At 26.7% G+C, this 23,372-nt stretch overlaps 4 protein-coding genes across 5 annotated transcripts; 1 reads left to right on the top strand and 3 right to left on the bottom strand.

The window, feature by feature from the left end:
* The first annotated feature begins 5,881 nt into the window (after positions 1-5,881).
* On the top strand, positions 5,882-8,265 carry Elp3 (elongator complex protein 3). 2 transcript variants are annotated; one of them, XM_011504565.1, is made up of 9 exons: positions 5,882-5,911; positions 6,050-6,291; positions 6,389-6,592; positions 6,672-6,925; positions 6,999-7,188; positions 7,271-7,488; positions 7,567-7,827; positions 7,902-8,083; positions 8,171-8,265. In XM_011504565.1, the coding sequence occupies exons 1-9, from the start codon at positions 5,893-5,895 to the stop codon at positions 8,245-8,247; spliced, it is 1,647 nt and encodes a 548-aa protein (XP_011502867.1). In that variant the 5' UTR covers positions 5,882-5,892; the 3' UTR covers positions 8,248-8,265. The 2 variants fall into 2 exon arrangements, with proteins under 2 accessions (XP_011502867.1, XP_011502868.1); XM_011504566.1 differs by lacking the exon at positions 5,882-5,911 and having other exon boundaries at positions 6,214-6,289.
* An 11-nt stretch (positions 8,266-8,276) lies between these two features.
* On the bottom strand, positions 8,277-10,554 carry MFS18 (major facilitator superfamily transporter 18). The gene is made up of 8 exons (XM_011504567.1): positions 10,223-10,554; positions 9,667-10,013; positions 9,418-9,591; positions 9,207-9,339; positions 8,985-9,081; positions 8,747-8,912; positions 8,514-8,672; positions 8,277-8,416 (listed from the first exon to the last, which is right to left on the bottom strand). Exons 1-8 carry the CDS (start codon positions 10,258-10,260, stop codon positions 8,277-8,279), a joined length of 1,254 nt encoding a protein of 417 aa, XP_011502869.1. The 5' UTR covers positions 10,261-10,554.
* Positions 10,555-12,330: 1,776 nt separating this feature from the next.
* On the bottom strand, positions 12,331-17,828 carry LOC105366236 (myoneurin). The gene is made up of 7 exons (XM_011504600.1): positions 17,236-17,828; positions 16,793-16,984; positions 15,449-15,938; positions 15,233-15,348; positions 14,585-14,900; positions 13,773-13,876; positions 12,331-13,182 (listed from the first exon to the last, which is right to left on the bottom strand). The coding sequence occupies exons 1-7, from the start codon at positions 17,722-17,724 to the stop codon at positions 12,331-12,333; spliced, it is 2,559 nt and encodes an 852-aa protein (XP_011502902.1). The 5' UTR covers positions 17,725-17,828.
* Positions 17,829-21,139: 3,311 nt separating this feature from the next.
* On the bottom strand, positions 21,140-23,349 carry LOC105366207 (Follicle cell protein 3C). Its single transcript, XM_011504564.1, has 4 exons — positions 23,100-23,349; positions 22,497-22,799; positions 21,994-22,065; positions 21,140-21,368 (listed from the first exon to the last, which is right to left on the bottom strand). The coding sequence occupies exons 2-4, from the start codon at positions 22,791-22,793 to the stop codon at positions 21,255-21,257; spliced, it is 483 nt and encodes a 160-aa protein (XP_011502866.1). The 5' UTR covers positions 22,794-22,799; positions 23,100-23,349; the 3' UTR covers positions 21,140-21,254.
* Positions 23,350-23,372: the final 23 nt, after the last annotated feature.

Raw genomic sequence — 23,372 nt, 5'->3', positions numbered from 1 at the left:
GTAAAGTTGGAAAATAATGAATAAATTATGTTAAATTCAAGGAATAATATTGAGTTTAATAATATCAGCGGAAGTAAATCTGTGTTTACCTTTTAATCAATTACTATCAGCTATTTTTATATTCTATTAAATAACATTTATTGATATACAATTATACAACTATGAGACGTTTAAATAGTTAATGTTGTAATAATTATTTTATATTGTAATTTATATTTATTTCATTATTTTTAAATCATATCAAAGTATTAAAATGTATGTACTGAAGTTGTTACTACAAAATTCATATATTACTAGAATCTTATTGCCTTATTACTAGAATCTTACCGTGACTAGGTGGAAGTAATTTGTCGTTTACGTTATTGTATAAAAATTTTAATGTTTGTATATTATTTTTATATTTTATCAATGTGTATTATTATATTAAGGTAAATTTCATAAAGATTTTTTAATCAGTATGAAGTAAATATTGTTTAGAATTATTGAAATTTGAAAATACAGAGTAGTTAATTTATTTTCACTTTTTACGTGAATTTTCCTTGCAAAATATAATTAAAAAAAGATGAAATATTTAATAAAAGGTAAGCTGAAAATAATGCGTATTAGTAATATTTGGGTTTGAAGTCTATTACAATACTAGGCACACGTCCATTCTAATGCCACTCATTGATGGAACTATTCTTGAGAAGTATAGTTTTTTTATTAAGATATTAAAATTACGTTAGTTTAAAAAATACCTCAAGAAATAATGTCAGAGAAATGAAACGAAATAATTATTAAAAAATTCTTATTTCAGTATTATTACTATCTCATTTACTATTTTAAGTTCACGTTAAAAAAAAAAATATATATATATATAGCTTTGAGAAGTTGAGAATATAGCGTCTAAAACGGAACAAAATTTACCAATTGAATAAAATTTAAATTGAAATTCCAAAAAAAGGTATAGATGGTGAAGGTATCAGGCAGCGATTTAATTTTCAAAAGAACTAAGCAGAGAAAAACTAATTTGAGAAACTTAACTCTGGGAGAATATACTGTATATCTTTTAATAAGTTATTTAGTAAGATCCTAAAAAAAGATACCTTGTCTATAGTTCAAAATCTGTAGATCGAAAATCTACACAACGAATATCTTGCAAGTGTGAAAAATTCAAACTTTTATATAAATGCAATAATTATAAAGTATAAAGGCTTATTAAGATACAATATAAGAATTATGAATTAAATATGTGAATTTGGAAACAGAAGAGCCCTTGCAACAATATAGACTAATATAAATGATTGGTGTACTTTTAAGATTAAAGAATAATTATAATTATTATTGTAAGTATTAATATTGAGTGGGAAAGCACGAGTGTCAAAAGAATTTAGTTCTCTACAATAAAGTAACGACAGTGAGTGATACTTAAGATACAGGAATAGTTGTTGCTTTACTGCAGAAAACACAGTCACAGCAATTTAAAAAAAAGTCTAGCGTAAGCTACACTTATGCATATACATGTACATATTACATGAACATGTATATAAATGTGTGTATTACCCCCCCCCCCTCTTTCTCTCTCTATTCATCCATCCGTCTATCTATCTATCTAACGATCTATCTATCTATAAATCTATGTAAAAGCAAGAGTCCTCGCTCTTGGAAATCAGAAGTCTTGATGCTTGTTTCGTAAGGTCGCGGAGGTGTCGAGATAGTAGCGAGTGGTAAGCGCTTCGTGGGAGCTAAGAGGAACGTGGCAACGGTGCTTTTGAAACAGCTGTTGAAGGAGCCTGGAGAGTGCGACTTGGGTCGGGAGTAGCAGGTTTCCATTTAACCTCGAGGTCTGTGCGCGCGCTTTCATTGGCTTATAACGTTCCCCCAATAAAGCTCTCCGTCGATTGGCCCCTGATAAAAAGCTCCCCCCCCTCTCTGTCCTCATTGCGAGTGCACGATCGTTTTTATTTTCCTCATCCTTCGCCTCCCCCACCCACCGAGGTGTGAGACTTCGAGCCGTCAACGTACAGGCCAGGGAGAATCAGAATCGAAGTTGGTGCTCCCGTTACGCGAGGTTTTTCGAGTCTCCGCACCTTCCTCCGCGTCATGCCCGATATCAGGGCTTAGAGACTGCGAAGTTCACGATTGAAATCCGCAAGGGGCCAGACGCCCTCGAATTAGAAAATTCGCGTTTCTCCCCATATACATTACGCATTCGATCCACATCCTTAGCCATAATATATTGGATTCTAATAATACTCACTGAGATTAAAAGGAGCAAGATGAGGCTCCTCTGGGATTTTCGATTCGTCGCTCAATTCCTCTTCCCTCTGCAATTTCGTAGACAACTCGTACAGCACTGCTGTTTGACTCACTTCGCGACTCCTCTGTCTCACGCTCCTGTTTTGCAATATTACGCAACTCTTTGTATTATAGATTGTAGAATTTTAGAGATATGTTATATCTTCACGTTCGCCTCGGCGCAAAAAATCGACTCACGACGAATACGAGAATGAATATATCTTTTTCCGACGAGCTCGGGATGACACGTGAATTCCCGACGACTATAAGTTTCTAATGTATAAGTGTAAGCGGTATTGTTGCAAGCTAGATTGCGAATGTGTATATAATGTCTCTTTCTCTTTCTCTGTCCCTCTCCCTCTCCCTCTCGAATTGAATATATCTGTATATGTAGCTACAATATGCAACTACAGGAGATGGAGTGTGCGAATGCGCGCGCGCGCTATTCGATTTTAGAGTAAACTATAGCCTATAGTAATTTCGAATTTCAGTTATAGGGAAAACATAGATTAAAAATTCACATGTACTTTCGGTGGCGATGCCTACAGTAATCCCAGCATGCTATATCTATGCATAGGCATGCACGGTGTTCATAAATAAGTAAATGGCTACATGCGTAACAATAGGATCACATTCACATGCCGAAAACCCCTTCCCTTCGCGAACACCGCCCCCACTCGCCGGTACTTTAGTCCCTTCTCCATTTAGCTTAATTAGCTGTTTTCCCTTTTTTGCTTACCGATTTCAGCGCCCCCTTTGGGATTAACCAATGTTTCGATTTAAAAACAATAAATTATATTTTTGTCTTTTAATATTTATATAAATAGTATTTATGAAACTGATAGCATGCAATATTGCAGTAATATTTTCAAAATATTTTTGGTCAGGTCACAAGTGTAAGAACACCTATAGAGATGCAAATAGTATCTATTCATGATGTCATCTTCATCTTTTATATATTCAGATTTTAAGTCAAACACACTCTCTTTCTTGTGTATTATCTCTCTCTCTATATATATATATATATATATATATATATGTATATATATCCTTTTAAAAAAATGTATTAATTACATAAATTTTATATTGTATTTTTTATTGCTGCTTTATATAGTTAATCAAGTTCGAAAACTAAAATAAAATAAAAACTTATATTAACTGTACATATTTGTCTTATTATTTTCATAAAATGAGCATAAAGTACAAAAAATTATCAATAAAATAATTCGATTTCTCATGTATTTCTTATTTCAAAACTTCTATTTTTTGAATTCTAATTATATTGTTTAAAGTTAAATACAAAAACAAAACAAAGATTTTAATGATCGATTTAATTAACCTATTTTTGGTATATATAACATGTTCTAAAAGTATCAAAAATATATTAATAATATATTAAATAAGATACAGATTTTGAATGAAAAATTATAATTAAGGCAATACAATAATAATAAAAAATTTCATATAAGTATTTATATGATAGATATATTTAAAAAAATATATTAAATTTAGAATTAAAAATGTATGCTAATTATAAAAATTATACAACTAAATTGCCAACTTAATAAAAAATGAATATTAGTTTAATTATAATTTGTACTTTGTTAGGAATTTGTGTAAATTTTCTTTGTTTTTTAATTTTATAAAATTTGTAAAGAAAAAAAAATAATTACAAACTATTTTATAATTTTTTTATTTCTTTATACTAAAATATAAATTATCAAACAGAAATCAAAAAGAAATTTAACATCAATAATCAAATTAATAAAAAATTGCTATTCTAGAAAATTACTTCAAATATTATTTAATATAATTTGTTTATAATATTGTTATAAATATTAGCTGAGGAAATTTAGTAAATACACTGATATATTAAGAATGTTTATTTTAAATTATTCTAAGGTAGAAAACATTTATATTATTTTAGAATTAAAAAATCCTTACCTCTGCCAAATTTAAGGTGCTGAATTAAGTGAATCCTGACGTTTATAACAATTAAAGTCAAAGTGTTTTTTATCATTTTATCTTCATATTATGCTAATTTATTATTAAAAACTATACATTTTAAACTGTATATTTAAACTTTTATTAAACTTTTTATTTTCTTCAATTTTACCAAATCTTTGATTTCAATTTACAGTAAATCTTTTCATGCTATAAACAAGAATAAAAAAATATATATTGCAATAATATTTATATTTTATAAATTTTATAATACATAATCTAATGTTTTATCAAATTTGGGAAATAAATTGTAAATATTTAATATAACTATTAATTTATAAAATTTTATTTTTATGTTAATTATTTAATTTATATATGTAATTGAATTAAACAAATTTATTAACATCCGATTTAAATAAAAATTTTTTAAAAATAGGTTAAAATAAACAAAGCTGTTTGCAAATAAATTTAAATTTCCTATAAATTAGTATTTTTTTAAGGTACAAGAATGTTTATAAAATACTCCTTATCTAACTTTCTAAAGTATATTAAGAAATATATTTTTACAAAATAAGCCATACCAATTGTAAAATAAATTAAATTTTAATATAAATGCAAATGTAAATAAATTGTTTCTCTTATATAACATAACATTATTGTTATTAAAGATTACATCTTTTTTTAAAAGTCAAGAAAATAATTACCAAAAAAGGCATTTTTATCAATCTCAACAGTCCTAATAATAATACATGAATACTCTACTATAGAGGTTATGTATTATGATTTTAATTGATGTTTTGCATGAAATAAATGCAATTCTATCAATAATAAATTATTATGAAACACTAATATGATATAATAGAAAATGATTCTAATTATAAATAATTTAAATAGTTAAACTATACAAATGTCAATGCTATTATTGGTATTCTGATTAAACAATTAAAATTCTTCTAAAAGAATTATTATTTTTATGACCCTATGATTTCTTTTATTGTTTAAAAAGGCTACTTTAAAAATATTTTCTTATAATTATTCTGTATATAAAGATATACTTGAATTTTTATAGGAAATCAAGAACATAAATTATTTTTATATAATACCTAGCTAGAATACAATAGAATAAGACTTCAATTTGAATGTATTTTCAATTTAAAGAAAAATATGCTACAACTACATAATTATTAATTATTGTTTATTTGTTGTAAATTAAAAAAAATATTAAATATGTTGTCTGTACCTTAAAATTTTATCAATTTTGATAATTTCCTATTATATCGCCATTAATTAGATGGATTATGAATTATGTTTATAAAATTAAGAATTAAGTTAATTATCGTTAACTTAATATTTTGTTGACGAAGTTAGCAATTCAATAGTTACTCAATTAGATGTAAGAGGGTGTCTAGATCAGAGATGAAACCTTTGTTGCTTATAGATAACTTTGTTGTTACGTTTGGATCGAACCGCATGTACGCACAAATTGTAGTGTTGGATTATTCCACTAAAGGAAGTTTTCATGATAAATTTTGAATTTAATATTTACATGCGGTGGAATTAATTTGATGTAGGATTTTCAAAAGTTTAATATATAAAGATAAAGGAAACAAATTAATAAAATAAATTTTATAAATTAAGATTTTTACAAGCTTATTCTTGATTTCTTTTAATATGGGGAAGAAACAAAAAGGTAATAAATATTTATCAATATTTAATTATGTGTTATACATTTATTTTTAAAATATAATTATAATATATTTAATTTTTAATGATATTGTAATCATTTTATTTATTTAATTTATAATTGGGTAATTATGTATATTTTTAGAATTTACTCAATCTAAGGATGAGCGTATGATGATAACAATTGGAGAAATAATTCAAGAATTATTAAATGCATATGAAAAAAATAAAGATGTTGATTTAAATAAGTTAAAAACTCAAATCTCTTCTAAATATGGTTTATCTACATCACCTAGATTAGTTGATATTATCGCTGCTGTACCATATGATGTAAGACATCTTCTGTTACCAAAACTCAAAGCAAAGCCTATTAGGACAGCTAGTGGTGTGAGATATTTTTTTATAAAATATTTTATTATAATACATTACGTAAATTACATAAATAAATTGCTGTAATAAATTATTTAAGTATTTCATTATATAGGTTGCAGTTGTTGCTGTTATGTGTAAGCCTCATAGGTGTCCGCATATTAATATGACAGGAAATATTTGTGTTTATTGTCCTGGTGGGCCAGATTCAGATTTTGAATATTCTACTCAATCTTATACTGGATATGAGCCAACGTCAATGAGAGCAATACGTGCTCGTTATGATCCATTTTTACAGACTAGACATAGAATTGATCAGGTTTGAAAATATTTTTAATAAATTTGATTTATTTTTGTTTGATTCAAAATTTTTTTAATTTCATAATTTTAAAATATAGTTAAAGCAATTAGGTCATAGCGTGGATAAAGTAGAATTTATTGTTATGGGAGGAACATTTATGTCTTTGCCAGAAGATTATAGAGATTACTTTATTCGAAATTTGCACGATGCTTTATCAGGACATAAGAGTAACAGTGTAGCAGAAGCTGTAAAATATTCAGAGCGAAGTCGAAGTAAATGTATAGGTATTACAATTGAAACTCGACCAGATTATTGTCTCAAAAAACATCTATCGGACATGTTAAACTATGGGTTAGTATTTAAAATGTTGTAAAATAGTTTAAATCTCATAATATACTAAATTTGATCATTTATTAATCAATAGTTGTACTCGACTTGAAATTGGCGTACAATCTGTATATGAAGATGTAGCACGAGATACCAATAGAGGCCATACAGTTCGTGCAGTTTGTGAAAGTTTTCAGTTATCTAAGGATGCTGGCTTTAAAGTAATAGCACATATGATGCCAGACTTACCTAATGTTGAATTAGATAGAGATATCGAACAATTTATTGTAAGTATATCACAGGTCTAATAAATTATAGATATAAAAATATAAAAATTTTAATTCTTACAGAAACAATTTTTTGATACAGGAATTTTTTGAAAATCCAAATTTTAGAGCAGATGGTTTAAAAATTTATCCAACTTTAGTCATTAGAGGTACTGGTTTATATGAATTGTGGAAAAGTGGAAGATATAAAAGTTATCCACCGAGAGTACTTGTTGATCTTATAGCGCAAATTTTAGCTCTCGTTCCACCATGGACGCGGGTATATCGAGTACAGAGAGATATACCAATGCCTTTAGTAAGGTAATATTGAATATTAAATTAATGTAGCATTTCAAATTTATTATTATTATTATTAATTAAATACTTTTACTTGAATAGTTCTGGTGTAGAACACGGTAATTTACGCGAATTAGCTTTAGAAAGAATGCAAGAGTTAGGTGTTACTTGTAGAGATATAAGAACAAGAGAAGTTGGAATTCAAGAAATACATAATAAGATTAAGCCTCACGAAATTGAATTAATTCGTAGGGATTATGTTGCTAATAATGGATGGGAAACATTTTTATCTTATGAAGACCCTTCACAAGATATTTTAATTGCAATGTTAAGACTTAGGAAGTGCTCGAAGGACCAGTTTAGGTATTATTTTTGAGGAAATATTAAATAAAATTGTATAATAGTATACATTTTAAAACTCATATTAATTTTTAAAGAGCTGAATTGAAAGATCATTGCTCGGTTGTACGAGAACTTCATGTATATGGAAGTGTAGTACCAGTAAATGCTCATGATTTATCAAAATTTCAACATCAGGGTTATGGTATGCTTTTAATGGAAGAAGCTGAAAGGATTGCAAAAGAAGAACATGTAGCATCAAGACTTGCTGTAATTTCAGGTATTTAATAGTTTATTGATATTTACATCTTAATATAAGAAGAAAAATTTTAATTTTTCAATTTATAAATTATAATTATTTTTGTAGGTGTTGGGACTAGAAATTATTATAGAAAAATGGGTTATCAATTAGATGGACCTTATATGTCTAAACTTTTGAAATGAATTCTTTTTATTTGAATGAAGATTATTTTTTATAAAATTGCTTGACCAGAACCAAAAAGTAAATAAACCAATGCTCCTATTATTTCTATTACAAAAATGTAAATAAATACAACAGTCCAGCTGTGTGTTTGATGTAGAATGTGTCCAGCAAAATAAACTCCTAAGAAACCTAAAATAATAACTCTGTTAAAATATAATATATATATATATATATATATATATATATATATATATATTACATGAAAATTATGAATACATATGTTTACCAGGAATAGCACCAATGGTATTCATAAATCCAAAAACACTACCAGAATGTTTTGGTGCTAAATCTGATGGATTTACTACAATTGCACTATTATGAAAACCAGAACCAGCAATAATTAAAGTTAGATATAAAATTGCTTTTTCTGATGTGTCAGTTGCAGCTGTAAAATGAAATACATTAAATTAATAACAATTAGTTTTCATTCAGATTTACATTATGAAATTATGTATAAACCTAGAAATAATAAATTTATAGCTTGTATCACAAAACAAGTTGTTTGTATAATTTTACGCGTTACTGTGACAGTGAAACCAATCTTTATTAGTTTTTCAGAAATTGCTCTACCCAAAAATATCGATGGTACTGAAGCAAGCCATGGTACCATATTTACTATCCAGCTCTTGAAATTTTAATTTAAAAATATTTTGTTTTAAAAAGTTGCATCAACAGTTTCAATAAAATAATGAAATACCTTAACTTCAGGAAATGTATCGTGAAAGTACGTAGGCATCCATGATAATAAGATAAAAAAGCAATTGTTTTGACATGCATGACCAATCACGCAAGACCTATAAATATTTTCAATAAGGTGGAATTTAAATATAATATTTCTAGATTTCTATTAATTTTTAGTTATAAGTTTAGTGAATTCTTGATAAAAATCTGTGCATTATTATTTTTGTACCATGATTACCAGAAAGGCGCTTTAGTAATAAGTTCTTTGATTGGTAATTTATTATCAGATGATTCCTTATCAATTATTGACCGGCCGCTGAGTAATAAGGAATAATAAATGAGCAGAAATGTCCAAGCAATACTTATACAACCTACAAATATCAGTTATTCTTTTATTAAATCACATTAAGCTAAGAGTACTTTAATTTAACTAAAATGAAATCAATTACCTAAAACTCTAAAAACAGAATCCCATTCATAATGTTGTAAAACATAAGATCCTAAAACTCCAGTCAATAGAGTTCCCAAAGCAGAACCAGAAGTTACCAAGCTGAAGAAAGATGCTCTTTCACTTTCAGTTAATCGTTGACTTGTCAAACTAATCATACTAGGAAAGTGCATTCCTATGTAAAATACATTAAATTTTTTAAGAATTAATAAATACACTTGTATAATTTATATAAATTTATTTTACATACCTTGGAATGCTCCATTTATCATACGAGCAAACGCTATGATTTCTATAGAATAGTCGTATTTTGAAGAAAATTCAATGATATCGGGTAATAAGAAGGTTAATATTCCCCAGCCTACTGCAGCAATCCACATAATACGCTGACCTCCTATTCGATCACTTATATATCCACCCAATACTTGTGTCATTGTGTAACCCCAAAAGAAGCTGGAAAGGATAGTTCCAGAATCTGTTTTGCTCCATCCCTTTTCCTTGCCAATTATTGGCATTAAGAGAGGAACAGATGTTCTTGAAGCATAAACAAAACAAGTCCCACTTAAAAGTATTAAGCTCCATTTTAAACGTTCTCTTCTATAATGATTTAAAAATAGATTATTATCATAAAGTAAGGATGATTAATTTAATGCAAATGGGTCGAATATATTCATTACTCTATAATAATCTCAAGTTAGACTTAAGCACTTATAAATAAAATAGCTATAACTAATGCATCAGAATTGATTATTACACATACACTTCCCGAGTGGAACACAGTTTATTATTGAAAAAAATATCTTTACCTTGCCCAATGCAAATTAATACTGCCATAAGTCTGCATTACATTTGTAAAGCTAGTAAATACTGAATATTCATTGATTATTCATTATTTTATTACGATTAAGGATTAAGAGGGTTTCTATTTAATTTATTTAGAATTTTATTTTTCCATATCTACGGAACAAAGAGCATAAACTTCAAAAGTATATGTTTACATACTATACCGTGTGTGGCAGGACAATTTATAATGTTCAGGCAAGCGCACAACTCAACGCAATTTTCGTACCTGATATAGTGTTCTTTATTCTTTATATTGTCAACTACGATTCGGTATATAGGCATTAACAAATTATTGTTTATATTTAATATTCAGTGGTTGTTTAAAAAATAGAAAGATTACTTTTGGTTTCGCGATTGATTCAAATTAATTTTGTATTGTAACAATTATTTTAATAGATACTATCTCACAAAAAAAATATTTGTATAGTTTTCAAGGTCGTTTTTTGAAAGCAAAGTTGTTAAAATAATATAATTAATGTATACTTATATAAAAATATTATTATATTATTAAAATCGTCGTTTTAATTACACATGAATAGAGGCAATTTTTATTTCAAGCCTATTTATCCTGTTATTTTTTATATTTATCTATTTCATAATATATAACTTTTTGCCTTAATCAAATGTAAGCGAAATTCTAAAATATTCTTAGAATATTAACATAAATATTAAATTTTAATAAATATTTTATACGATTGTTATAATAAAAATTGATAACTGTAATAATATATTGAAGTCAAAAGATTGATCTTCGTGAGAACGAATGTCTTATGTGATATATTATTAATTTTCGGTTGTAACTTACTATCAATTGAAATCGAAGTTATATATGAAATCAATGTTAGTAGTTTCTATTGTAAATTTTTTAAATCTTAAGAATTTATGCTTAAATATACTATTCTAACATTTCATTATGTTATCCTAACATTTAGAAGATAAAATATACAGTTATTGTATTAAGTGTAAGTGTATGTATTGTACTAAACATAATATAATGACTATGGACTTAAATAATATATTCAGGTTTAGTTGAGAATTAATTGTGAAATTCAGTTAATACCATTATAATTGTTTCATAGTAAATATAGTTAGGCATGCTTTTTTCATGCGAAAATTATTATAAAATCTTACATCGGCTTTTCCTTGATTAATTTTTTTTAAATATCGGTATTACTTTTCCATTCAATATTTTTTAATATTACAGATATTAAATAAATAAGCTTAATGGATATATTTATTTTTAAAATAAAATAATTCACATACGAGTAAATGCAGAAAAAATGTTTCGATGCTCTTTTCTCTCAGTAATAAGCTATGTATAAGATAAACCACTGTGAAGAAATTACTCCAAGTATTTTCATATAATCTTATATAATTATTAAAAACAAAAATAATTAAACAATATAGTCGTGATATTAGATCACATTATCCATTATTACTATTTATAGTAAATGAAATAAGTAATAAATTAGTACTAGTTATTGTAAATGAAATTAAAAGATTGACAAAAAACTGAATAATAAATGTAATTTAATTTATATTTTTAATCGACGAGTCAATTGAATTATATATTATATAACATTTTAGCATAATATTTTATCATAATATAAAAAAAAATTTTATTATTATTTGGCAAATTGAAAATAATAATATTTTTTTAAAAATACCATAATAATTCAGTGTTAATTTGTGAAGATATTCAATTAAGAAATCTACTCTGTACTTACTACTTAGATTTATAACACCAAAATTGTAAAAAGGTCTTTGCTAGTAATTAATAATTAAACTTAATTTCATATTTCATATTTAATAATCATATTTAATTTCTATTATTTTACTATTTGAATATAATCATCATTTGTAGGTCTCTTTAACTGTAATATGAAAAATATTACAATAATGATAAAAGATAATATCAATGACTATAATTGTACAATAATAATTAATTTCGATAAATATACAGAGATAAAATTATAGGATCTTGTAAAAAATAGTATGCAAGGATTTAAAAATGAAATCTCGAAAAATTAGAATTAGTATATTTTAAAAATAATTTTAATACTTTAATCATTTATTTATCAGTAATGCTATTTAATAATTCTTTAAGAGAATCTTCATTAATAGTTTGAAGAGTCGACATATCAACATTATTTTGATTAAAATTTTCCTCTGCATTATTGCGACTCGTCCGAATGGCATTAGTGTGATTAGTAATTGATGAAAAACAATCAGTAGTCTGACAAGAGTTTTCCTGATGATTATTAACCGGTGAAGATAACCTTAAATGCTTCATTTCTGTTGAGGGAGACGACATTTCATTTTCTATAGGAGATACTACCATAGAAAAAAAATTACTCCGAGTATTTGAATCAATTTCACTAGTTTTTTTTTCAAATGCAACTTCATTTGTTGATGTTTGATTCCAAAGTCTTTTCGTAAAATCATTCGTTTCCTTTATGTTAAATTCTTTGGAAATCTTGTTGTCAAAAATCGGAGGATTAATTTTGTTTTTGGATGTTTTGTCCCATAAATTTGAATTATTATCATTGTTGGAAATTATTTCCGCCACTTTAGAATTATTTTTATATTCCATTTTATTAAATCTTTCGTCATTCCAAAGATTCCGAATGAATTCGTTACTTTCGTTTGAATTTTCTTTATTTTGTTCATTAATATTTATATTTAAAATATTTTGTTCATTTGTATTATCAACATCCAATTTTCTTTTTAGAATATGTTGACCATCGTCATTTAGTACTAAAACATATTGATTTTCTTCATTTGTTATAGGCGTATCTACGGATTGTTCGTCTTGAGATGATAACTCTTGTGTTTCTCTCGTTGCAGACATGTCTAGTAGATCATCAACAAAATTATTCGAACCATATGATTGTTGTTGACATTTGTGAGTTCTTTGACTAACCTGTTTAAAATATTTTTCCATCATTACAAACACGCAGCATTTAAATCTCAGTTTGTTTTAATTTATGCAAAATAATCATTTAATAATAGGTATAGCAATAGTGTTAGGTTTCTAATAATCAATAATAGTTAGAAATTTGAAATGCAAATTTTTACTATTGTTATTAAAATGAATTTTTAATGCGTCTCCTATTCTTAAAAGATATTTAATATACGCAAAAAGATAATTAGTTTAGTATTATTCGTCAATGACGATTAAAACATTTATATTTTTATAAAATTAAATCGTAAATTTTATTAATACAATATTATTGATTTTAAAATAATTAATATCAATAATGCTTATAGCAAGAATTATGATTTTTATAATCAAAATGCTAGAAACATTTATAATTATTTTATAATAATTTATACATTAATTGAAACTTTGCACGGTCGCATATTATTTTATTATGAATAGCTGCAATAAAAATGAAATCATTCGTTTCACTATAGGTAGATAATATTTTTATTTCATCGTGCTTATACAAAATTCGATAGAGTGAATCAAGATAAATGGATTATACATTATAATTTTAAATACGTAATTACCTTATATCTAAAACTTTTTCCACACATTGTACATTTATAAGGCATAACTCCAGTATGAATGCGCCGATGTACCAAGTATGAAACTCGTTGTCGAAAACATTTTCCTAAATAGACAGATATGGATTAAATAAGCAAAATCATTTTATAATTAAAAACAACCGAGCAAAAAGTATAATAAAATTTTATACTATACTATACAGTTTTATAAGAATGTCATATTTGTCAAAGAGTCTCTAAGAAAATAAATATTTAGTTATACGATTCTATAAAAAATTAAATGCATTCATTTTTTCAAATTAATTTTCAAGCATTACTTATTCATTTTAATGAAAAATAAAATATAAAAATACTGTTAATAACAATAAGAAAGACAAATAACAAGAAAAATAATGATAACAACACGAACCAAAATCATAACCACACAAATAATAATAGTAGTAGCAGTAGTGGTGGTAGCAGTAGTAGTAGCAGCAGTAGCAGTAGTCGTAGTAGAGGTAGTAGCAGCAGTAGTAGTAGGTGTATTAATGGCAGTAGCAGTATCAGTAATATTGGCATCAGTAATAGTGATATCAGTCGTAGTAATATTCATGGTAGTAGTCATAGTAGTAGTGGCGGTAGTACTAAGTACTAAGTGTAGTAGTAGTATGCTAAAACTTACCAGATAAAATATTATTTACAATGGAGTGATTTAATTTTAATTCATTGCACAGTAAAAACGTTAGTAGGAGCTGCAAATAATAATAGACAGGATATGGTCCTCGGTAAAAATATATAATCAAACAGCAAAGCAGGAATCGATGCAATAATAGTACCACATGTCTCACAGGCGAACGGCTTCTCTCCCGTATGAATTCGTTCATGATTGTGCAAGGTAGATAATTCCTTAAATGAACGACTACAAGTACTACACGTGTGTGGTTTGTCGTCCTTATGATAAAGTCTGTGTTTGTGATAAGACTGTTGGAATGTAAATGTCTTATCGCATATATTACATTTATAGGGCATTTCGCCAGAATGAAGTCTTTTATGCTTTTTGAGAAAGTACTTTGTGGTGAACATTTTACCGCATACGTCACATTCCCATTGCTTACCTTCATGGATTTTTAAATGCTGTGTAACGTGTTGTTCCTGTAAATAATCGTCATGTTTTTCAAAAATCATACTACTGTTATGCAAAGAGAAGTTTTTTTTTGTATGTCATTTAGCTGCATTTTGATTATTATATATACTACTTATACAATTTGAAATTTTAATTAAAATTAATTGAATCTTTTAAACTGAAGAAGAATAATAATATCAAAAGAATAGAATTAAGTTTACACGAGTTATAAAAATATTATAAATGTTATCAATGTTAAAAACATTAAGAAATTGAAGTTAACAGTTGTATATAACGGGTGATATAATAGGAATTAATAATGATGCTTGCTTGTATAGTATTATTCTAAGCTATAAGTTACCTTTTTGAAATTTTTTCCACAAGTGGGACAATTGTAACCGCTTTCGTGCTCATTACTCGACGATATATCCGTCTCCTTCGATGTATCCCTTCCTTGCTCAGTTTTATACGAAGGTTCTGTATCAGAAATGATATTTGAATTAATTTAAAATACGATGTTTTATTGAACTACGATGCCTTCACGGACACATGCATACACTGTATTTTTATTCATTACCTTTGACGGTAGCTGAGGAGTTGAAACCTGAATGGGCGACCCGCATGTGCACCATAAGGCTGCCTCTCATCTTGAAAACCTTTGTGCAGAGGTGGCAGGGATAGTTTTTCATCAAATCTTCAGAAGCAACGTTTGAATTTTTCTCCTTCGCCATATGAACAAGCTGCTTGTGTAGCACCAGTATGTTCCTGTCCGGGAAGTGAAAGCCGCAGATATTGCAGCGTTCGGTCCTCTCGCTGGCCGACAGTATTCTTGTAGATTTGATAAGTGGTTTACTTGGAATTTCGGGTGGTGTCTCGGATTTTAAAGAATCGAATGACTCATGAAAATTGCCCAACGGCGAAGCTGTAATCTGGGCGTTTTTCACGAGATCCGCGAGTCTATCCGTATGCGAGGGCGGATAGTCAGATACCTGCGATGGTTCGGTATTTGCGTTGTTGACCCACGAAGACTGCATGATCGTACCAACGAAAGTGAATTCAACGTTAAATCGATTTTAATAGATTATAGATAATGTCAAAAATTGGTTAAGCACAAGATACTGATCTATAATTATCGTAGGTAATCGAAGAAACTTATTCAGATGGAAATATGTCTTGTTCCAAGGAAGATAAAAATTGAAAATTGGAATTTATTTTGAGAAACTTGATTGTATTGGGTATACTGAGTTATTCTGAAAGGGAATATACATTTGAATGAATTTACTTCTTCATATTTCAAAAGACTAATATACTTTTTTCTTTTAAATTTCAGACAGGATAAAAAAGAAAATCCTTTAAAATATTATCTCCTTATGTTGAGATTAAATGTATTAAACATAAGAATATTCAAGAATTTATTTTTCATCAATTTATATTCAAAGAAAATTAATAAGCCTTATACATAGGGTTTCATTTAAGTAAAGTTCGTGATAAATAAATTTGCTCAAATTTTATAAAAATTAAAGTAATCGACGACGCAGTTGTAATATTCATATTTATGAGCAATAAATAAATTCATGGCTTCACATTCTAATGAGAGTATAACTTAGGAAGCATAATTTTTGTTATAGAATGGTGAAATTCTCAATGCATTTTCAATAGGCACAAATGACGAGAAAATTTCTATTTATTTATTCTAAAGTATTTTTTTAATAATCAGAATATCAAGTTAACAATTTAATAAATAAAAAATAATATTCGAATCTTATAGATATATATATATATATATATATAAGATATGTTACTGTAACAATAATAATAGTCATTTTATTATATTACTGTGTAAAATAATAACAATTGCATTAATTTGTCTAGAAACTAAAGACATAAGATTTATTATGTATGCCTTTGAGAATTATTTCACCTGTGTATAGGGCTTTTTGCCTGCCTGATCAACGATCTCTTTTATAGGTATAGTTGTATGAATTTCGTCTTTCTTCTGATTACATGTCTGATTAATTTGATTGATTAGATTAGTTGAAAATATTTTGGGCTGCGTTTGAACGTTTTGTAGGAAGATAACCTGGCTGGATGTCTTCATATCGGCAATCCCATTCTATATACATTGCGAATAAGTATTTTTTATTAGTAAGCTTATGGAAATATTTAAGAAAAAAAATTAGAAGCGAAACCCTAAAATTAAATTATACTTTGTTTTTCTTTTATATTTTAACAAATAAAGTTAATTATAATGGATTATAAGTCCAAATATGACGAGATTCAACGAGTCAATTTTAAAAATGAATTCGATTGTAACGAAAGTTTGAAGCGATCTTTAGCTTAAATATATTCATATAATTAAAATACCTTATTTACCTGACTGCTGGTTACAGGTATGACATTGCCCGCGTCGTCCTTAAGAGTGGTGAGGTTCCTGAATGCCTCTATTTCATCAATTGGTATATAGATATTGGTAGCTGTAGGCTCTGTGGCAGCTTCCTCGAGTTGTCGTTTACTAGATGTTTCGAGACTCGCCTGAGCCGTTTTGAGGACATTCCATGACTGCACGGGTATTGTTTGAGTATTGCAAACAATGGCTTGGACGCCGGCGTTCCCAGCCGAGGTCACCTCCATGATTTTGGCAGACTCGTTACCGCCTCCGACGGCGGCATTGTCCTCAGCGACCGTATGCCCAAAAAGATGGATCGTAAGCTTGTCGATGCCAAGTAGAACCTCGTTGCAAACAGGACAGGCGAGGGGACGAGTTGCAACGCTCACGAGGCCCATACGAAGAGCATCGAGAGTCCGGAAGCCTGGTTGTGAGCACAACGGACATGCAAGCAGTCGCGCGCACATTTTTCTCTCTGAGGTGATGAATCTCACGGCATATAAGCCAACGAACCTATCTTAATTTTCCTGTATAATCGAGGGTCGGCCTTTGCCAGACATTTGATGTGACTCTAAAGCATATGTCCAAAACTTCTTTCAACTTTATATATACCTGTGGTGAAATTCTATTCTTCTTTAATTACCCTGAAATTATTCGCCCATTTATTTCAGTTATCTTTCCAATCAACGTACAATAGTAAATAGTAAGTGACGTCTGAAATTCGAAAAATACCGACTCTAAAGATTTTTTTCCGTTTACTGATACATTACTTCTATAATATTAAAATTAAATATATAATATTAATTATTTTATAATAATAATTAATTCAAGTAAAAAAATTATTTTGTAATTGTAAGTTAATTTTAAGCCTATTTTGATTAATTAAATTTACTTGCTTATATTAAAATTTAATATATTTTTATTAATGAAATATTAATGAAATATTAATGAAAATATGTCATAAAAGTCCAAATAATAATTCGTGGAAATTAAATGTTATGGCATGTGCTTTGTTTGCACTCTGAATAATATATCTTATTGTAAACGTTCTATATATTACCTTCTTAATCATTCTTATATTGCTTATGATGCCAATTAATACAAATCTAATGTTTTTTAAGATTTTTTTCAAACATTTATCTGTAAATCTATATTATACATTTATATATCAATATTTTATGACATAGAATGACAATTTACAATAAATTTATTATGCCATTTATACAGTATGTATTAACATTTTAATATAACATATATATAAGTACTTCATTTAATTAAACTTTAAATATTAAGAATAATAATAATTCAAAGTATCGACAATGTTGTTAAAAGATTTTCTTTACAATACAAGATTTCATATTTCTTCATTCACATATATAATTTTAAATCTGATAAATATAAGTTCGACGATATTACTCAGTTTATCTATTGAAAAAATATAGTAAACAATCAATTTTATTACTATTAAGTCATTTTAAGTTACAATTAATTATTACATATAATTGTTAGATATTATTAAGCTTTCAGTTTGTTTATATTTATTACAAACATTTATTGCGATCCTTTATTGAAATTTTATATTTAAATATACATATGGTTTGTTGGGTATGTTATATTTAAGAATTTAAGAAATAAAAATGGTAATAGATCTTAACGTTAAGTATTTATAGGAGAATACTAATTAAAAAGTAATAAGTATACAAAACGACTTAAATTCATTATAAATACTTATTTGACAAATTTTATATTTATTTTAATGCGCATATTATAATTTTATAAAATATGAATTACAAACATAAATATAAATTTTAATATAAATTGAAAACCACTATTTTCAGTTATTAAAAATATCTATATATGTCTTTATTGTGTTAAAACAAATAATAAAATTCCAACAAAATAAGAATGGGTAAATTAATGATACATTTACAATGTAAATATAAAATATTGAAATATTGAATTAAAAGAATTTTTCATGTGTGATTGTAGAATTTCGTTTAAAGGACAGTTAAAATCTTACTAAATTATTATTTACCTTTTTCGCTGTATCACTTTTTGTTCAAATTTCTTCAAATAGTTTTATTTTATGTTCAACAAAAATCAATATCATTCACAAATTATTCGTTATTTATTTATAAAGTTTTATGAAATGTTATGAATTATTACAGCATTGTGTTATATTATTAATGTTTCTTTTAATATTATGCAATGATATAAACGTATATAATCATGTAATGAGTTTTCATGGAAAAATAAATAATACAATTTAGCAAGCGTTACAGAAATTTACGCATCATTCGAATCGGTGCATAACCGACACACTGACATTTTTTATGCGATACACACTTTGTACATTATTATGCAGGGCCAATATCTAACTTTAAAACTAATGAAAAGATTAAAGAAACAATTGACAAATAATTTAAGGGAAAAAAATTTATTTTTTGCGAGCAGGCACTACCATCGACACAATTTCTTAAACACTTTTCTTCGCAGACTAAAAAACGATGACACGCGAAACGTTATTTTGGTCGACGCTCACAGAAATTACAAAGGCACAGAGAGTCTCGTCGAAGTCTGCGTTTGCGAGAGCGCGAATCGTCGTGGAGGTTGGACCTTTGAAGTAGCATAAACGGATACGAAGTTGGCCAAGCAGATTCATAAAACAACCATTATTACAAATACGAATGGGAGATTAGTCACGAGAAGGGCTGCCAAGTGTTCCACGATTTAAAAATACATTGATCGCTGATCGCTGTTGGACCGATCATTATCCTTGATAAAAGTCATCTCCCACTGAACTTGACCCACATTCACATTCTATTAGTTTCTCAGTCCGCTTTGTGAAATCGGGCTCGGTCAAGCGATCGTCAATATATCGTCAGCAACTGGCGCCTCCCTTTTCTTTTTTCTCCAAGCGAAATACACCTCTCTCCGTTTTTTCCCTCGTTTTAAATAGAAGCGTGCGCGCGAGCCATGTAGCCGACACCGACGAGTTTCGTATTCTTGGCTGGCCGACGATCCCTCGCGCTTATTGCTAAATTTAGATGACGATTGCTCTCGGGCTGCGTGCATTCTGTGCTCAACAGGTTCAGCGTTTTTTTTTGTGGAAAATTTTTATTGGATTTCGACTGTTCATTAGGCGATGTACTGCCCCAATATTGCATTACATGTCTGCGGGTACTCGATGCATTGCGATAATATTACCATAAAGTTCCACTCATTGTGAAAACCATCTGTTTTTACTTGTTATTCATTATAATTCAAGGTTTATAAATGTTAAAGTCACTTGCCCACTGATCATCTCAAATATTGAATATATATTTTAAATGCATTAATCATACGCTTAAATAATTAATATCTAATATTAAACAATTTCAATTATTTGAGACATTATTGCAATTAATAATTTGTATTTTAGATGACTTAAGACTACTGTATAATAAATCAACGACTAATCGACGTACAAATTACAAATAGATTATATTAAAAAAAAAATTAAATACAAAATTTCATGATTCATATTGTTTTTTTTTTTTAATTTCATTAGACTATTTTATAATATATATTGCAAATTATTAAAACCTTACAAAATATTTATAATATTGACATATTTCTTTGAAAACCAATTAATAGTCTAATTTAATGATTTAGTACATTGCTAGACATACTTCATTAGAGTTTATGCTCTTCAAAAAATTATTTTTTCCAATTATATCTATAAAAATATAATTAACGAAGTATTAATATAGTGTAATGATGAAATGCTAAGGAGAAAAATCTTATTTTTTTTTTTTATTAATTATGAATTTCTATACATTATAGGGTATTCATAAATTATTGTCTCTATAACGTAAATAGGTTAATCAATATGAGAATGTATTTAATATTGAGATCTAATATTTTCATTATTATTCTTATGCTTTGTACGAATTTTTAGACACGCCTTATATTTACTAACAATATAAAAAATAATATATATCCTAAATTGAGTGACTCAGCTTATGATGGGACATTTGTAAGGAAGGCCATCCTTACAACAGTATTCCCGGCCAGCAGAAAGATTTGTATTTACCCATTCATCTTTGCAATTCTTTACGAATAAGTATGCCTAAACAAATAATACAAGCAATCAAAAAGCGTAAAAAAAATAAAAAACAAAATATGTTTAAAATGATTAAATAATGGTGAATGATTAATAATTTTAAATATGCTTTTACAATTCTTTATATATAATAATATATTTTGTATGAAACGTTGCAGTATTTCACATGTTTAAGTTGACATAAAATACAATTAATTTATACTTTATATATATTATATGCTGAACTCTTATTATAAATCAAAAATATAAATAAGCTAAGATGTATTTTAAAAAAGATAATCTCATTCTAGTTTTAATACGTTTAACAAATATATATTTGTTAAAAAACACTAATTTGTAATATTTTAATAGAAAAATTTATTGTTGTTTAATTAATCCACTTGCAGCATTAAAAAATCTATAAAGTTATTTGAATATTTTACAATATAAAAATTTTTTAAAAGAACATTGCGATTGTGTATTTTCAATTCTAAAGCTTATTTATTATTTAAATTTTCATTTATCGCTAATTTTGTAATACAATGATTAAGTAATTATAAAATTTATTTAAAATCTTTTTATAAAACTTTCTTATCAATTAATAGTTGTTTATAAAAGTAATTTACTAATAATTAATTATGTTTATTCTTACTCTTTCTTTATGACAATCCCTATCAATTGATCCACAAAGGATAGTTGGGCTGTTGGGTAAATGTTTTACGATCTAAAATACATAAAATTAATGTTTTATTAATTTTAAAAATGATTGCACTGATAATGTTAATAGTTCAATGATTTTAGATATTTTGTACTTATAAAAAATTTTTTTTATGTTCTAATTATAATAAAATTAATTATTAATTCAATTTATTCTGTTTATTTTTAAATATTTCATCTTTGAATATTTTTAATTAGGTCATTTTTTTAATTCAGGCAATACAAAATCATAAAAATTATACACACAGGCAATTATTGCTTATTCATGAATTTTATTAAAGTTATTATATCATCATTTTTTAATTTAAAATTTTTAATTTTAATTTTTTAATTTTAATTTTAAATTTCTGTTATATAATTATATGTAAATAAATTTAAAATAATTAATGAATACTTAGAATGATATTAAAAAATAAAATAATAATTAATTATACTCACAACATCTAAACATTTATTGGTACACATTTTGTTGCCTATATTAGAACATGGAAATACATCAGGATGCTCATGAAGAAGAGCTGGATTTCCTTTAGGTTGTTCTTTACTTCCTTTTTTAAACTGACCACTTAAAAATACCCCACAAGTGCAACCAATTACAGGAGCTTCTGTAATTAAAGCTGAAGAACTAATTAGAGATTCGGTTGTCATTGTAGGGGAAGTGCTTTCTGTTATTGAGTTGTCATCAAGAGCATAAGTTAATGGCATAAATAAACATAGAAAAAATATTGAGTACATCTTTACCTGTAAATTAAATATTTATTTATTACTACATAAAAAAATGTTTATCTTGATTATTGTATAATAAATATAATTAAAATAAAATAATCGTTTTAATAATTTTTATTTGCTAAAAATAGATTGAGAAAAATTTATTCAACACATATTATTAAAAATAATTATTAAAAGAAATATTAAATTTTAAATAATTGATTTATAAATTAAAAATATTACAAAGATATTTAAGAGATTATAAAGTTATAATATTTTTAAAAAGTTTTAAACTTGAAGTTTGTTTTATATAACTGGGATAAAAATACTTACTGTACCAGACCAAAGAATGTTATAGCTTTACCGGATCGAGTGTAACTGGTTCAACTGTTACTGTTTTCTTGCTTTATCCTTTTACAAATGTTTGTATAATTAGTGACGAAATCAATATATACAAAAATCAGATTGCTGAGTGTGCAGAATTTTGCATGACTGATGTAATATTTACCTTAACATGTACTGTAAGACCTACTTTTATATGTATACTTTTGTCAATACAATTTAATTTAAATAAACTTTTATAATGCAACTCAAGAAAAAAATCCT

This window comes from Ceratosolen solmsi, unplaced genomic scaffold (genome assembly GCF_000503995.2).
Source record: "Ceratosolen solmsi marchali unplaced genomic scaffold, CerSol_1.0 scaffold148, whole genome shotgun sequence".
NCBI lineage: Eukaryota > Metazoa > Arthropoda > Insecta > Hymenoptera > Agaonidae > Ceratosolen > Ceratosolen solmsi.
The sequence above is the reverse complement of the archived record's forward strand: the minus strand, read 5'-3'. Positions and strand labels throughout refer to the sequence as shown.